Genomic DNA, 16617 nt, shown 5'->3' on the forward strand with positions numbered 1-16617 from the left:
GAGGAGAATAGGTTCTGGTTCTGGTTCTTGTCCTGCCTGGCTGAGGAACTCTGCATCTCCGTTTCCTTCATCCAGAAGGAAAGATTGAGCCTACAGCACTCTTAGGGTTCTGCTGGCTCTGATTGTGACTCAGGTGTTGGGAAGGGGCAGGGAAGAGGCTGCTGAGTTCTGGGCTTCCCTGCCCAGCCCAGCCCCACATCCCCAGGAAGCCCCCGTCACACACTCACTCTTCTTGAAGGACGTGCATCTGCAGTCTTTGCACCTGCAGGACTCAGAGCAGCCACAGGAGCCACCTGCCAGGAAGACAGTGGACATGAGCAAAGGCTGGGGGGCAGCAGCTCCAGCACTCAGTCAGCAACCCCCTGCTCCTGTTCTCACTGCCTCAGCCCCAGAGCTCCTGCCACACTCAGGCAGGGGCTGAAGGCTCGCCCCGCCCTCTGCCCACAGGATGCCAGCCCCGTGCCCTGGGCTGCGTTCCTGTCACAGGCGGGGAAGGGGTGCAGGGCCCTTACCGGTGGCGCAGGAGCAGTTGGGGTCCATTTGGAGGAGGCGAGGCTGGCGGTCCCAGGTCAAGTGTGAAAGGATGCTGGAAGGTGGAAGGCTTGCTGGAGCCCCAGCGCCTCTGCATTTGAACCCGAGGGGCCGGCCCGTGCGCAAAGGCCCCGCCCCTCCGCGCGCCGCCCCGCCCCGCCCCGCGCTGCACCCGCCCCGCGGGCTGAGCGCAGCGCTGGGGACCTCGGGGGCTCTCTGCACGCGGCCCGCTGGGCACCGCCCCCGCGTCTGCGCCCGCTCGCGGGAGGGGCTGCGCGCCGAGTGGAGCTCGGTGTCCCACTGCCTGTCCGCCTCTTCCCGCTCGTCCCCTGACCGTGCGCTGCCCGCTGCCCGGTGTTCCGCAACCCGGTCCCGGAATGCCCGCGGCTTCCCTGTGCCTCCACCGGGCCATCCCCCACTCTCCCTCTCCGCGATCCCGTGCGCAACCCCAGCCTGCTCCCTGCACCCTTCCCAGGGGAAAGGGTCATCAGCCCGGTGCCCAGGCGCGTGCAGAGACCTGGCTGCCCCTGCCCCTACCCGCCCCGCTGCCCCTGCCCCTTCTCTGTGCTTTGCCCCACTGGATTCCTAGAAATGCCATGCTGGGCCCTGCTCCCTGGCAGGATGCTTTGAATTGTGTCGTATTTCATCGTTCTTCATGTCTAAAGATCTTCAGAGGCTGAGTGTCCCCCATGTCCGGGTCCAGGGTGGCGTTTCTGGAATTTTGGGTGCCCAGCAGAGAGGATTGTGTCAGTGATAGGCCGTGTCCACATGAAATGAGGGCAAGGAACCCAGGATTTAGCTCTCCCTTTATCTGACAGTTTCAGTGCTGAGTGGGGCTTCACACTGCCTGCACTTTGTCAGTTTGAATCCCCCTGGCACTTAAGGGGGAATTGCTCTTATTCGGAAGGGTCACAGGTGGGACTAGGAGTAAGGCGCTCCACTGTCACTAAAGGTGGGGGTCAGTTTCCACAGAGGGTCTTTGAAAGACAGACATGGTCACATAGCTCCTCTCGTCCCTCAAACCATCCACTGAAACCATGGAGCACAGCTTGCTCTGAAGACACAGGGAGAATGATACCATTCAATGTCAGCCAGAGGGCTTATTTGTGGAATTTAACAGGAGCTGTGAGTGTGCTGTCCTGTAATTTTTGGAAGGCTCACTGCAAGGTCAGTGGTTCAAACCCACCAGGAACTTTTGGAGGAAAGATGAGGCTGTCTTGTCCCATAAAGATTTGTAAGCTTAGAACCCCTACTTTTTGTACTATGAATTAGAATTGAATATGGATGAAAGCCCCAAATCCATTAGCAGAGACTATGGATGGGAGCAGGGCGAGCAGGGGCAGGTAGTGGTCAGGGGTCAGCCTGGTCTCTGCACACGCATGTTGATCAACACTGCTGCCAGGTTTAGGGTGCAGGGAGCGAGGCTGGGGTTGCACGCGGGATCCCGGAAAGGGAGAGTTTGGGGAAGACCCGGTGGAGGGTCCAGGAATCCGCTCTGATCCCGGGAAGGGCTTCCCGGAACACTGGACACCGGGCGGTAGGCACCGTCACGGGACAGTGGGAAGCGGCCAACAGTCCTGGGACACCGAGTTCCGCTCGGCGCGCAGCGCTGCAGGAGCGCGTGCAAACGGGGGCGGAGTCCAGCGTGCCGGGCACAGCCAGCCTCTGGAGTCCCACCCGCTGCGCTCAGCCCTCGGGCGGGTGCAGCGCGGGGCGGGGCGGGGCGGCGCGCGGAGGGGCGGGGCCTTTGCGCACGGGCCGGCCCCTCGGGTTCAAATGCAGAGGCGCTCGGGCTCCAGCAAGCCTTCCACCTTCCAGCATCCTTTCACACTTGACCTGGGACCGCCAGCCTCGCCTCCTCCAAATGGACCCCAACTGCTCCTGCGCCACCGGTAAGGGCCCTACACCCCTTCCCCGCCTGTGACAGGAACGCAGCCCAGGGCACGGGGCTGGCATCCTGTGGGCAGAGGGCGGGCGAGCCTTCAGCCCCTGCCTGAGTGTGGCAGGAGCTCTGGGGCTGAGGCAGTGAGAACAGGAGCAGGGGGCTGCTGACTGAGTGCTGGAGCTGCTGCCCCCCAGCCTTTGCTCATGTCCACTGTCTTCCTGGCAGGTGGCTCCTGTGGCTGCTCTGAGTCCTGCAGGTGCAAAGACTGCAGATGCACGTCCTGCAAGAAGAGTGAGTGTGTGACAGGGGCTTCCTGGGGATGTGGGGCTGGGCTGGGCAGGGAAGGCCCCAAAATTTAGTAGCTCCAATCCTGCCCTCTCCCAACACCTGAGGCACAGAGCCAGAAAGGTGCTGTAGGCTCAACCTTTCCTTCTGTAAGAAGGAAACCGAAAGACCTGATGAAAAGAGCTTAAGTGGAGAGCAAATGCTTTGAAAATGATGAGGGAAATGAATGTACAGATGTGCTTTACATAATTGATATATGTAAGGATTGTGATAAGAGTTGAATGAGCCCCCAATAAAATGTTTGGGAAAAAAAGAAGGAAACAGAGATGCAGAGTTCTCCAAACATACAGGACAAGAACAAGAACCAGAACCTAGTCTCCCCACTCAGTTTCTTAGCTTTCTGGCCATCTTATGCACATGAACATGTCGAAATGGGGTTCCCTGACCTGCTGGAGCAGCCCTGCCCGACAGTGGCAGCCTAGAACTCCCTGGTCTGCCGGGCACTGCTGTATCTGGGATGACCCTCTCTGATCCTGAGGACTTCCCTCCCTCTCTGCATGGTTCTCAGGACTGGTCTTCCCTCCCTGCTAGACAGCCTTGTACTCTGCTCACTGTCCCTTCCTCCCAGGACAGGGCAGCCTCTTCCTCGAGGCACCTTACCAGGAACATCTTCCCAGGTGTCTGGGGACATGGCAGGCCTTCTAGAGCTCTGTGCCCTGCTGCCCTGGGCAGAGCTAGTGCCAGGCTTGCCATTAGGAGGGCGTGCCTGTCTCCTGAGCCTTCCCTTACCTCTCTCCCCAGGCTGCTGCTCCTGCTGCCCTGTGGGCTGTGCCAAGTGTGCCCAGGGCTGCATCTGCAAAGGGGCATCGGACAAGTGCAGCTGCTGTGCCTGACGGCAGAGCCCGGCCGGATGTGACTAGAGCAACGTGCCCAAAGTCAGAGATTCTTCCCCAAATGACCCCACATCTTTGCTACCTCCTTTTGTGTATGAAATATATGAATGATAATAAAGGTTGATGACTTATGCCAGGTTTGTTTTTCTTGGGGATAAACCAAAGGGGGTGCTGTGGTGAGGATGGCTGTTGTGAGGCTGCGTGGGAGTCCTGACACTGGGGGCTCCATGCAAATACTATCCAGCACTGAGCAGTCCCCCAGCTAGGCACACCTGGCCAGGCTTGATCCCCTGGAGGGAGAACACTGCCCCCTGTGGCAGGGATCATAACATGAAAGGTCCGATGATTGTACATTCACCCCAGGTCAGGTTCAAGCTAAACTCCTCTGATCAGATGTTATTTTAAGTCCCTTTTTAAGTGGAGAGGACTGGGTCAGTAACTCACAGCTTGTTGCCCAGGCTGTAGGTGACAGAGGTATATTGTCCTTCGTGTCCCTACCCATCCCACAGCATCATGCTCTCCCCACCCTCACTTCCTGTGCTGGAGCAGCTTGCTGGGACCCTGGCTCAGATCACAGTGGACAGAGCACTGAGCTTTCATTCAGGGTCAGTGTGTCAGCTATGTGACCTCTCTCAGCCTCGGCATGCCACCAAGCTCCCCAAGGTTAGAACTGCCCCATGTCTCTGTGAGCGTCTGCCACCCAGTTATCAGGCAGGATGAAGTGCTCAGAACCTTCATGGTCAGGGAGCCAGGCCATCAGCCAGCTGTAGCCCAGCTACAAAGATTCCCAGCCCTGTCTCTGCTCTGTGCCCCCAACACACAGTGTCCACTGTCCCTGTCCACGTATGTGAACCATCTGCCCCAGAAGGGTCTGCCTCCGAGGACAACCATATTCCCTCTGATATAGAATCAGTACGGCTCCTCTCCCTCCAGGGCTCCAGCCCCAGTACTTGATGCCACATAGACAGGACATTCTGAAGGGGGTTGTGGGATTTACAAGATGCTGTCCATCCAAATACCTGTGCACAAAGTGACCATCAGGATAACTGTTGACTAAGGCCTAGCCAAGACTCAGGCAATGACCTCCCTTAGTCCTCACAGGGAAGTGTGGTCTTCATTGTATCAGGGAAGAAACGGAAGTTCAGCAAGGCTGAGGGACTTGTGTAGGTTGCACAGCAGGTAAGTGGGGAAATGGATTTTGAAACTGAGGTGAAGATGAGATCCTGTGGGTTCCTGAAATGCCCTCTGCACACAGACAGCTGTGGGAGGTGTGGCCCTGCCTAGGGACCACCTGACTCTACCTCCTCATGACTGGACCTCAAACAGCAATGCCCCCAACAGAGTCAGGGGTACAGTTACCCTCCTCACCAGACTCCCTGAGCTGTCCTCCTGCCTCCCCTGCTGGACCACTGAGCAGCCTACATGGCAGGCACACACACTCCTCTGATCCAGTTTCGTGGACCTTGCAAAGAGCAGGACAAGTGCTTCCAAATAACTAGCATTGAGCTGCGTTAGCTATCCATATGCTGGGTTAAGACAGAGGGGCAGTTTTCAGCCTAATCTTAAAACAAACTTCCAACAGAGAAGAAGGGGGTCTCCATGACGTTCCAGGGTCCTCCCTGCCCTGCCTGTCTCCTTCACCCCCACCAGAAGCCAAGGCATGTAGTTCTTTGTGGCAGTTTCATGAATGCTCCAGAGGGGCGGGGGATGCACCCTCCACAAACTCTATGGCAGCCATGACTCCCGTGCTGAAGAGCCATGGAGGTTTATAATGATTTCATTTATGGTTGAAGTTATTTGTTTCACCTACCATTGTTGAGATTTTACTGTCAATGTCAAAGCATGGATATGTATTTTATGCTGAACGTTTGTATCATAAGTTCTTAAACTTCTTTGGCCTATGATATGCTTTTCAGGGAAAGGAGTTGCTCAACTTCTCCTCGGCGAAGCTTCGCACTGTAGCTCATAAGCCAGGACAGTGTCTTCCTCTCACTGACATTGAGTCAGTTCTGACTCGTGGCCACCCTGCAGGAGGAGGTAAACTGCCCTGTGGGGTTCTGAGAGTGTAAGTCCTATGGGAGTACAGGAGCTGTCTGCTCCCTAGGATAGAGTGTGCCCATCTGCTCTTGTAGTCCCTGGATTCTCACACAGTCATTGGGTTCTGTATCATCCACTCTCCTTAGGAATTCATTTGGATTGGTTCACCAGGGTTAGGGTTAGGGGCAGGAGGAGATGCTAGCTGGTCTTTGCATAGGGAGTCTGAGACCTTCCCCCATCCTTCCACCATCTGGCACTGGGCCCTTCCCTCTCCACAATTCAGACAGGCAGCTTGACTTGGGAAGGCTAATATTGGGGTCCACGTCCCAGGTGTGTGGAGTCCCAGTTGAGTCCCACACCAAGCCCAGTTGATGCCAGTGCCCATGGGGCCCCTAGTCTCAACCCACACAAAGAAACCGGAGCCAAATAAAGTCACCAGCTTTTATCGTCATCTTTCATATATTTTGTACAAATAAAAAGGAGGTAGAAAAGAGGTCAGGTTCATCTGAGGGAGAATCTCTGGTTTTGGACAGGCCAGTACATTCATATCGGTTGTCTTATCAATGGCAGCAGCTGCACTTGTCCGATGCCTCTTTGCAGATGCAGCCCTGGGCACACTTGGCACAGCCCACAGGGCAGCAGGAGCAGCAGCCTGGGGAAGTGAGGGAAGGGAAAGGGTCAGATGACACGCAAACTGGCAAGTGCCCCCTTAGCAGAACGCATGGGACTAGCTTTGCCCAGGGCAGCAGAACCCAGAGCACTAGAGGGCCTGCCATGTCCCGAGACACCTGGGAAGATGTTCCTGGTCAGGTGCCTTTAGGAAGAAGCTGGCCTGTCCTGGTGAGGAAGGGACAGTGATCTAAGTACAAGGCCGTCTGGCAGGGAGGGAAGACCAGTCCTGAGAACCATGCAGAGAGGGAGGGAAGTCCTCAGGATCAGAGAGGCCCCATCCCAGATACAGCAGTGCTCGGCAGACCAGGGAGTTCCCACATATGGACACATTCATGTGCACAAGGTAGTTAAGAACCCCATAGAGCTAAGAAACCAAATGAGGAGAATAGGTTCTGGTTCTGGTTCTTGTGTCTGGCTGAGGAACTCTGCATCTCCGTTTCCTTCATCCAGAAGGAAAGGTTGAGCCTACAGCACTCTTAGGGTTCTGCTGGCTCTGATTGTGACTCAGGTGTTGGGAAGGGGCAGGGAAGAGGCTGCTGAGTTCTGGGCCTTCCCTGCCCAGCCCTGCCCCACATCCCCAGGAAGCCCCTGTCACACACTCACTCTTCTTGCAGGACGTGCATCTGCAGTCTTTGCACCTGCAGGACTCAGAGCAGCCACAGGAGCCACCTGCCAGGAAGACAGTGGACATGAGCAAAGGCTGGGGGGCAGCAGCTCCAGCACTCAGTCAGCAGCCCCCTGCTCCTGTTCTCACTGCCTCAGCCCCAGAGCTCCTGCCACACTCAGGCAGGGGCTGAAGGCTCGCCCGCCCTCTGCCCACAGGATGCCAGCCCCGTGCCCTGGGCTGCGTTCCTGTCACAGGCGGGGAAGGGGTGTAGGGTCCTTACCGGTGGCGCAGGAGCAGTTGGGGTCCATTTGGAGGAGGCGAGGCTGGCGGTCCCAGGTCAAGTGTGAAAGGATGCTGGAAGGTGGAAGGCTTGCTGGAGCCCCAGCGCCTCTGCATTTGAACCCGAGGGGCCGGCCCGTGCGCAAAGGCCCCGCCCCTCCGCGCGCCGCCCCGCCCCGCCCCGCGCTGCACCCGCCCCGCGGGCTGAGCGCAGCGCTGGGGACCTCGGGGGCTCTCTGCACGCGGCCCGCTGGGCACCGCCCCCGCGTCTGCGCCCGCTCGCGGGAGGGGCTGCGCGCCGAGTGGAGCTCGGTGTCCCACTGCCTGTCCGCCTCTTCCCGCTCGTCCCCTGACCGTGCGCTGCCCGCTGCCCGGTGTTCCGCAACCCGGTCCCGGAATGCCCGCGGCTTCCCTGTGCCTCCACCGGGCCATCCCCCACTCTCCCTCTCCGCGATCCCGTGCGCAACCCCAGCCTGCTCCCTGCACCCTTCCCAGGGGAAAGGGTCATCAGCCCGGTGCCCAGGCGCGTGCAGAGACCTGGCTGCCCCTGCCCCTACCCGCCCCGCTGCCCCTGCCCCTTCTCTGTGCTTTGCCCCACTGGATTCCTAGAAATGCCATGCTGGGCACTGCTCACCTGGCAGGATGCTTTGAATTGTGTAGTATTTCATGGTTCTTCATGTCTAAAGATCTTCAGAGGCTGAGTGTCCCCCCTGTCCGGGTCCTATGTGGCGTATCTGGAATTGTGGGTGCCCATTGGAGAGGATTGTGTCAGTGATAGGGCTTGTCTACATGAAATGAGAGCAAAGAACCCAGGATTTAACTTCCCATTTCTTTGACAGTTACAAGGTGCTGAGGGGGGCTTGGTCTGCCTGCACTTTGTCCCTTTTAATCCACCAGACCCTGAAGGGGGAATTGCTCTCATTCTCCTGGGTCCCAGGTGGGACTAGCAGTAGGGCTCTCAGCTGTCATCAAGGGTGGGGGCCAATTTCCACAGAGGCTCTCTGGAAGACAGCCCTGGTCACATACCCTCCCTCCCCCAAACCATCCGCTGAAACCATGGAGGAAATTAAGTTCTCTAAGACATGGGGTGGTGCAGCCGTGTGGAGAGGGGGGACAGGACTCAGTGGCATCTAGAGGACAACTGGTTCATTTCTGTAGGTCAGTAGCAGGAACCCAAGGGTGCTGTCAGGTATTTGTTGACCAGCTAACCTCCAAGATGTGGTTCAACCCATCAGCTCTCTGCTAATTCTAGAATCTAGTGGGTTCTTGAAATCCCATCGAAATTAGAGTTCAGGATCCCATGTGGGGACCCTGAGTCAGCACTGACTGATGGCAGTGGGTATCTGTCTAGTACTACTGAGAAACTACAACATCCAAACCCACCAGACACTCACCCAGAGAATGAATGTCACTCACCCCCACTCCATCCTTGGCCTTCTGGTTCCCTTGAGAGTATGATTGAGGGCACCCAGTGGACACACTCACCCTCAGTGGTTGGGAAATTCCTCTCACACCTTCTGTCTTAGCTTCTCTCGCATAATTCAGGCTCATAAATGATAGTTCCCCCTTCAGGGTTGCTGACAGGGTTTGACATGATTAAGGAGGACCCGGCTCATACCAAACAGAGATGCTGCTCAATTGTCCAGAGACAGAGAGGGTAGCACCCACCTGTCCTTCCTGCCCAGACTGCCCATCACCTAAACTAACCACTTGCACAGAGGGTACTTGGGCACACTGCCTGCACTGGGTTGGGCTGCAGTGACCTCTGAAGGGCACATCACACCCTCTGACAAGGTGAATGGAATGACCACAAGTCAGCGCTCTGATCTGGGTACTGGGAAAGGGACAGGCAGACACCAGGTAGGTTTGGGGGGAGAGCTGCAGTGCAGAGGGTCAAGGGTCAGCCAGTCCTCTGCACACAGCACACAACCTGTACAGATCCCCAACTACCGCCCCATCTGGGTACCAAGCGCAAAGCTGGGGTTGCACACGGAATCTCTCTAAGCGGGACCCTGAGGGAGAGGTGTGTGAGCTGGGTGGGTCACTACCCGGCTCACATCCTCTCCCTGGAGCGAGCGAGCGTGTGCAAAAGGGCAGAGGTCAGAGCCCGCAAGAGCCAAGTGCAGGGAGCTGTGCACCTGGTCCTCCTGCTGAGCAAGGTCCTCCAGGGGGAGAGGTGCAACGGGGGCGGGGCCTCTGCACCTGAGTCAGCTGGTCTGCATATAAACAGACAAGCAGGCTCTGGGATCCAGCAAGCCTTCCACCTGCTGTGTATCTTCCTGACTACCTGCCTTCTGAAGTCTGCCCACTCCTCGCTGGACAATGGACCCCAACTGCTCCTGCGCCACTGGTAAGGAAGGGACCCTGGCTCCCGGGCTCAGCATGCTGTCCTCCATCAGGTGTGGACTCAGGGTCCTGGGGGGCGGGGGAGAAGCAGCGCTTTGACTTCTGACTCCACTTCTGGAGGCAAGTCCTCTCCCCTCACCCAGCGCCTGTGTCTATGCCAAGCCAGGGCATTCCAATCATCCCTCAACCTGAGACCACAGCACTGCGGTTCAAAGCTTTCTGGGGACACTACCCACGCGGTCTAGGGCTGCTCACAGGCCGCTAAACCTCTGTCGAGCCTCCTAGCTGCCTGGTTGGGGGTGGGGGTGGCGGGCAGACAGGAACAATTCCTCTTTGGAGCTCAGGACACGTGATGCCACCATCCAGACTCACGTTCTCCTGGACTTACATAGGGTCCTTCCGTGTGAAGTAATAAAGCAGGAGGGTGCATGTCCCTCCAGCTCCCAAGGGGAGAGAGGAGATGAGCAGACCTTGAGTCCCCTGAGTGTGCCAGGAGCTCTGGGGCTGAGGCAGTGAGAACAGGAGCAGGGGGTTGCTGACTGAGTGCTGGAGCTGCTGCCCCCCAGCCTTTGCTCATGTCTGACTGTCTTCCTGGCAGGTGGCTCCTGTGGCTGCTCTGAGTCCTGCACGTGCAGAGACTGCAGATGCACATCCTGCAAGAAGAGTGAGTGTGTGACAGGGGCTTCCTGGGGATGTGGGGCTGGGCAGAAAAGGCCCTAGAACTCAGCAGCTTCTGCTTTGCCCTCTCCTAGCACCCCTGAGTCACAATCAGAGCCTTAGGTGCGGTGGAGGCTCAGCCTTTCCTTCTAGAAGGAGGCAGCTGAGATGCAGAGTTCACCTGAGAAGGGCCAAGCTGCAGCAGGAACCTCATCTAGGTGCTGCCTCCTTCACATCAGCCGGTCCATGGAGGACGGAAGCCCCTCCTGCGCAGTCTCTGCGCCCAGTGCAGTTTCTCTGACCTGCGCCGCAGCGTTTTCTGTGCAGCTGTTCAGTGTCCAGTGTCCTGCTGATGTCTGCTGTCAGTAGGAGTTCGCTCTCTGATCTTGAGAACTTGGCATCTGGTGTGTAGTTCCAGCTCACTGGCCATTGCCCCCTGGGTTTCATGTAATGTGCTCACTGTCCCTCCTTCATTAGATTCTGGCACCTCCTTTCTGAGAGTTGCCCAGGCCCAGTGACCGACCTGCATGCTTTTGATGCTCTGACCTCTTGTGCTTTGAGTAGGACTGTTGGCAAACAGAGGTGCCTGTGTGACCTAACCTTTTCCTGCCCTCTCTTCCCAGGCTGCTGCTCCTGCTGCCCTGTGGGCTGTACCAAGTGTGCCCAGGGCTGCGTCTGCAAAGGGGCATCGGACAAGTGCAGCTGCTGCGCCTGACCGGAGAGCCCTGCCCGGATGTAAATACTGACCTGTACAAAGCTGAAACTTTCTTCTTTACACAGTTCTATATGTTTTGCTCGGTTTCTTTTTCTATAAAACATTTGAATATTACTAATAAAGCTTGATGAGTTCATTCTGCCTCCCTCTGCATTTTTTATTGTGGCTTTGGACTCCAGCTCCCTGAATGCTGTGGTGGAGTGAAATTCCTTAATATGGTTCTTCTGCCCCACTCCGTCTAAGGTCTTCCAAATGCTTGGGTGGGCCTAGTATAAGGTCTGTGAAACACTTAGAGGGGACTGGTCAGTCAGAAAGGAAGCCTAGTTTTTAAGAGACCCCCAGGGACCTTTAAGTGCTCTGTCTGAAGGGGTGGAGGCCCCAAGACCACATGAACCAGACACTGGCATGGAGGCTCCTAGCAGCAGCCCCAACACTGGAGCACCTTTTCCTCTGGCTCCAGAAAGTGGATGTGTGGGAAAAAGAGCCAGGAAGGCTGACTTCAGGCCAATGAGGCAAAAGCCAAGGGGCCATGGGGCTGAGAGACTGGGGGTCCAAGTGAGACCTGGCTACAATGTGGCTGAGAGTATGAAAAACAGACTTGACTGCTGGCTGGGGAGATCAATGACTTTCCCTTTTTTGCTTGCTGATCCTGACTTGTAACCTATTTCCTCTTAATAGACCCCTTCCTTGTGACTTTTGTCTGCGAAGTCTGGGTGACTCCCACCTGGTAGCAATAAGGAAGTCAGGCTCACCTGGACTATCATTTTTGCAGGTGGCATTATCAGGAAGGCTGGTGTGAGACTGAATGAGGGTGTTTACACTTGCATTGTGGACAGAGATGTTACCCTCCTCCAAACTGACTCCCTGTCTGAGCTGGGGAATGGGAAGGATGTGGGGCTCCACCCTGGAGGGATGGGGTCAGATTGTGCCCCCCTCCCTCTGCTCTCAGGATCAGTGGGCGTAACTTACAGTGGGCCACTCCTCTCACACCAGAGGTTGGCTTCCCAGAGACACACCTGCAAAAGGGCATTGGATGAGTGAGGGTTCTGCACCCCACGGGGAGAGCCCTCCCCAGATGCAGAGGGACTGGTGCAGAATGGGGCTTACTCTCAGACAACCCTGACCACTCGGTCACCCCCTTTTCCAAGGAAGTACATGTTGGATCATAGATGATGCCCCCTTGATTTTGGTCTGTTTTCCCTTGTGTGGGTTGGAACTAGGAGGGGCTGTGATCAGCATGAAGGGCTGTGTGGGACTGGACTGGGGATTCAAAAGTTAGCCCTCACTGAGCACCGCCTGGTGCAGGTCAGGCCCCCTCTCTGGGCTGAGTTTTCATCTGGAGAATGCGCAGAGCACACGCCAGAAGAGACGGCATATACAGCCTCTGGTCCCATATAAAGTCTGGGCGGCATGGGGACTCCCCAGGGTCAGTCTCATACCGCCATGTGCTGAATGACTCGTACGCAGGCTTTCTCCTGAGGTCTTGTAACTCACAACATAAGACTGAAATATGCAAATCATTCTCCTGATCTGCCCAAGGGATAGGATAGTGTATTAGACAGGGTTCTCTAGAGAGATTAAACCGGATCATTGATCATTTTATTTATTTATTTATAAAGATAGGTATATAACACAAGAAATAAACAGTTCAATTATAAAGCAGTACAAATGGCTCAGTGCAACTCACTCCTGCGAGAGAGTTGTGAGACACTGGCAGTCCTTGAAGTCTTGAGGGCCACCAGGCAGTCCTCTGTAGAGAGAGGTAGGCTATCCCGGCGCAGGCAGCAAACAGCAAGGCAGGTCAGCCAGGTCACCAACCGTCAGTCCCCAGCTCAAGAGATGTCCATTCCAATTCTCTGGCGAGGCAAGTCTTAAAGGGACTTCAAATTACAGCGACACAGTTCACAGGTTGGGTGTCCCACAGGTAGTGTAGCTTGCAAATTGAGGCACAGAACAAGCAAGGCAGCCGCACACTGGTCCGATAATCAAAGAACAAAAGGCAAGAAAGGCCAGTCTCGCCGAGCCATTTAGCGCTCTGCCCTTCAAATAGTCCCACATGTGTTTATCGGCCAGGCTGGCACAATAAACTAACTCCCTCAGACAGCTTGCAAACAATGCAAACAAGGTGAAAGATGACTTGGTGGAGGCACTATGCAAACAAGGGGCATGGAATCATCACAAGGTCAGTGTGTCCATTCAGAGGACAGCCAAGGCTTGTCCTCCCTGCAAAAGGGGCCAGGGCACTGACTACTGAAGGAGAAACAGCAGCAGAGCAAGGCATTTGAACCTAGGGTCCCTGTGCTGGGAAGCTCCTAGCCCCAGGTCACAGAAAGAAGCCCCACAGAGAAACAAATATAAAACCCATGCTTTCTCTGTCTTCCTTGGTGCCAGTCTGTGGACCCCACATTTCTCAGTAGCACTGCCCCCAGACAGCCCTTTGATTTGCCCAGCATCTTTGACTGGTCACTAAATAACCTTTGAGAATGCACCTTAGGACAGTGGTTCTCAACCTGTGCATCGCGACCCCTTTGGGGATTGGATGCCTCTTTCACAGGGGTCGCCTAAGACCATAGGATAACACAAATATTTCACAATATATAATTACATATTGTTTTGTGATTAATAACTATGCTTTAATTATGTTCAATTTGTAACAAAGATTATATCCTGCTTATCAGATATTTACATTATAATTCCTAACAGTAGCAAAATGACAGTGATGAAGTAGCAATGAAAATAATTTTATGATTGGGGGGTCACCACCACATGAGGAACTGGATGAAAGGGTTGCGGCATTAGGAAGGTTGAGAACCATTCTCTTAGGAAATTCACCTAACTTGTGTTTGGCTCTGAAACAGTGGTTCTTAACCTTCCTCGTGTGGTGACCCCCACCAACCATGAAATTATTTCGTTGCTAATTCGTAACTGCAATTTTGCTACAGTGAAGAATCGGGTGATCCCTGTGAAAGGGTAGTTTTTAACCCCCAAAGGGGTCACGACCCACAGGTTGAGAACCACTGCTCTGAATCTTTGGACATTCACTTCAGGTCAAGTTGCACCAGCCTCCCATATCCTAGCTACTTTTTAGTTCAAACTCTCTAAGGACCTGACAAGCCTTCCTCACGGAGCTTCAGGAGAACTGGATCCAAATGAAGGCATTTGCCTGGGCAGGGCTGAAGGTCATTCTGCCTGGTGGGCTTGAGGAGAGGGCAGGAGGTCTCAGGGGGAATCCTAATTGATGGTAACCACCAGCCCCTGGCGATATGTTGATTGTTCTTTGATATTCAGTCAGAGATGTAGGGGAGTCTTCTGGGCCTGGACCCTCAAGTTCTCAGGGTGAAGCAGGCTGCTTGCTGCAAACACAGGGTTTGTCCTCAGACAGACAAGTCAAAGAAACTCCATTGTGGTTAGCTGATAAATGACCTGCATCCTTTCCCCTCCCCTCAGAAAGTCCCACTAGTGGTTGATTTTGGAATGTACTCTCATGTCCCCAGGTTTAGGACGCTGCAATTACTTGAGACTATTCAATATATTGTTTTACTATTGTTCCTTGTGATGTTGTCGTCTGAATGGTGTAGTTAATCTTGTTATGGGAACCAGGATGCTATAGTCCATTTTGATAGTGTTTCTCTTAGGATCGGGAATGTACCTTGTAATGCACGCTTGCTCTTCTTGAAGTCACTAGAATGTTGTAATCAATGCTGTCCCCAGTCAGGTCCCCTAACCTTAAAATAGTAACATTAATTTTGCTTTCTGCTTCTGTCCAAGCTTGCTTAAATCTTAAACAAAGTATAAATGTGTTTTTGCCTTAAAAGATGGACTGAAACGTCAAATCAGGACTGCAAACAATCACTTTTTAGATTCTATCATTCTGGTTACAGAATAGAGACTCTTCTAAATTATGAAGACATTAGGGTGGATCTCTGATACTTGAACTCTTAACTGTCCCACAGAGCCATGTTCAAAGCCCCAATGCCCACTTTCTGGCTCTGTCACCTGGTGAGTCCCTTGGCTCTTCTGGGCTTCTGTCTGCTCATTTGTGAATGAGACTGTCTCCCTGTGGGCGATGAAAGGTCTGTGTGTCTGACACCATCTGCCCTGGTCACCCCAGGCCTCGGCCCCAGAGCACCTTCATGGCTGGTTCCACTCTAGCAAGCTTCAGGCTTTTCTCCCGAGTGCCTGAGTGGATTCTAACTTGTCATGGAGCCTGTGAGCCATTTGTACCCCAGGGAGGGCTCCTCCCCAGGTCCTCTGAGGGCAGTGTGACCCCAGACAGTGACTGTCAATTGGAGAGTAAAGAGTGAAGGGGTGGGGTCTAGCCTGTCAATCAGGTCCCAGATGATGACCTCATTTGGAGGCGCCGAGGAGATAAGTAGCTCATTGTAAGCAGGACACACAGACACTCCCTTCGAGACATGGAGCTACACTAGAGCCCTGGAGCCAGGGAAGCCATGCGCAGACCCCGGCCAGCATTGAGAAGCTTCCACTGCCACTGGATCCACAAGACTTCCCACCCACCGGCCTGTGATCTTCTTGCATTCAGCATCATTGCATGTGATGGCTGAGTCTGAAGAGGAATTTACAGACTGGTATCGGACATATGGGGTAATATCAAACGTATGGACTTGATCTGGACTGTTTTCTTAATATACAATTACTCTTATATAAAGCTCTTTCTTATACACATATGAGTGTCTATGAATTTGTCTCTAGTCCACCCAGACTAACACACTGTTAGGCAGTGTTCTCTAGAGAAACAAAACTAGGACACTTATGATTTATATTTATATATATGGATAGATTTATACAACCTGAAGGAATGTCACAGCGAATTAGTCCACACAGCAGTACAGAGGGCTCAGCTCAATTCACATCTGTGGAACAGTTAACATACTGGAAGTCCTTCAACTCACAAGGGCTGCCAGGTCCAAGGTCAAGGAAGCTGAGAGCTGAGTCTTCCCTGGAGTAATGCAAGCAGAGTCAGCCCACAGGCAGCAGGGTGAATCACCAACATTCAGTAGCTCAGGAGCTTAGCGAAGCAGGCCCAGATGGGATATAGAACTCAAGCAACGCAAGACAACAGGGTGCACCACCCTCAAGTTCAAGTGATGTACACACCAGCAGCATCACAAAGCAGGTTGTGAAGGAACCTCAAGCGCTAGCAACAGGAGCCACAGGTTGGCTTGTCCCACAGGTAGTGTAGCTCACAAGTTGAGCCAGAGAACTAGCTAAAGCAACCGCTTGCTGGTCCAACCACCCAAGAGCAAGAGAGCAAGGACGCGCCTAGCCAAGGCATTAATCTCGTTGCCCTCCAATCAAACTGCCACCTGATTAATCCCACATGTTCCTACTGGCCATGTTGGCACAATAACCTAACAAAGTGACTCAGCAGTCAGGATGGGCCTGGCCCTCTTCTCATCACATTCACTCTCTGAACATTCACACTGTGTTACAGGGGATTGTGCATGAGTCCCTTGGCCAAGCCCGACACGGGAGTGGTTCTGTCCTGCCCAGTGCCCAGAGTAGGGAATGGCATCTCTCCAGCAGGCTGCCCCAGGTCAGCCTTCAAACCCCACACCATGCAGACACGGTTGCTTTCTTCTTGAGCAGGCCCAAGCTCACACCCTGCAGGAAGAAGTGACCCAGGAGTGGGATGTGCATTTCTCTAGTTATCCTCCATGGCTGCCAGTCATGTCTCTAGTGAACATGA

At 54.4% G+C, this 16617-nt stretch overlaps 3 protein-coding genes across 3 annotated transcripts; 2 read left to right on the forward strand and 1 right to left on the reverse strand.

The window, feature by feature from the left end:
* The first annotated feature begins 2304 nt into the window (after positions 1 to 2304).
* On the forward strand, positions 2305 to 3715 carry LOC142431358 (metallothionein-2A-like). Its single transcript, XM_075536261.1, has 3 exons — positions 2305 to 2423; positions 2642 to 2707; positions 3503 to 3715. Exons 1-3 carry the CDS (start codon positions 2396 to 2398, stop codon positions 3592 to 3594), a joined length of 186 nt encoding a protein of 61 aa, XP_075392376.1. The 5' UTR covers positions 2305 to 2395; the 3' UTR covers positions 3595 to 3715.
* A 2368-nt stretch (positions 3716 to 6083) lies between these two features.
* On the reverse strand, positions 6084 to 7348 carry LOC142431359 (metallothionein-2A-like). Its single transcript, XM_075536262.1, has 3 exons — positions 7191 to 7348; positions 6907 to 6972; positions 6084 to 6283 (listed from the first exon to the last, which is right to left on the reverse strand). The coding sequence occupies exons 1-3, from the start codon at positions 7216 to 7218 to the stop codon at positions 6192 to 6194; spliced, it is 186 nt and encodes a 61-aa protein (XP_075392377.1). The 5' UTR covers positions 7219 to 7348; the 3' UTR covers positions 6084 to 6191.
* A 2163-nt stretch (positions 7349 to 9511) lies between these two features.
* Positions 9512 to 10907, forward strand: LOC142431348 (metallothionein-2A-like). The gene is made up of 3 exons (XM_075536246.1): positions 9512 to 9539; positions 10134 to 10199; positions 10816 to 10907. The coding sequence occupies exons 1-3, from the start codon at positions 9512 to 9514 to the stop codon at positions 10905 to 10907; spliced, it is 186 nt and encodes a 61-aa protein (XP_075392361.1).
* Positions 10908 to 16617: the final 5710 nt, after the last annotated feature.

The sequence above is a fragment of the Tenrec ecaudatus genome, chromosome 18, assembly GCF_050624435.1.
Source record: "Tenrec ecaudatus isolate mTenEca1 chromosome 18, mTenEca1.hap1, whole genome shotgun sequence".
Taxonomy (NCBI): Eukaryota; Metazoa; Chordata; class Mammalia; order Afrosoricida; family Tenrecidae; genus Tenrec; species Tenrec ecaudatus.

Excerpts from the sequence above, each read along its gene's own strand:
- LOC142431359 (XM_075536262.1), bottom strand. The coding sequence starts at position 7,218 with ATGGACCCCAACTGCTCCTGCGCCACCG. Across the intron at positions 6,973-7,190 it reads CAACTGCTCCTGCGCCACCG|GTGGCTCCTGTGGCTGCTCT; the intron begins GTAAGGACCCTA and ends TCTTCCTGGCAG. Across the intron at positions 6,284-6,906 it reads ATGCACGTCCTGCAAGAAGA|GCTGCTGCTCCTGCTGCCCT; the intron begins GTGAGTGTGTGA and ends TCACTTCCCCAG.
- LOC142431348 (XM_075536246.1), top strand. The coding sequence starts at position 9,512 with ATGGACCCCAACTGCTCCTGCGCCACTG. Across the intron at positions 9,540-10,133 it reads CAACTGCTCCTGCGCCACTG|GTGGCTCCTGTGGCTGCTCT; the intron begins GTAAGGAAGGGA and ends TCTTCCTGGCAG. Across the intron at positions 10,200-10,815 it reads ATGCACATCCTGCAAGAAGA|GCTGCTGCTCCTGCTGCCCT; the intron begins GTGAGTGTGTGA and ends CTCTCTTCCCAG.
- LOC142431358 (XM_075536261.1), top strand. The coding sequence starts at position 2,396 with ATGGACCCCAACTGCTCCTGCGCCACCG. Across the intron at positions 2,424-2,641 it reads CAACTGCTCCTGCGCCACCG|GTGGCTCCTGTGGCTGCTCT; the intron begins GTAAGGGCCCTA and ends TCTTCCTGGCAG. Across the intron at positions 2,708-3,502 it reads ATGCACGTCCTGCAAGAAGA|GCTGCTGCTCCTGCTGCCCT; the intron begins GTGAGTGTGTGA and ends CTCTCTCCCCAG.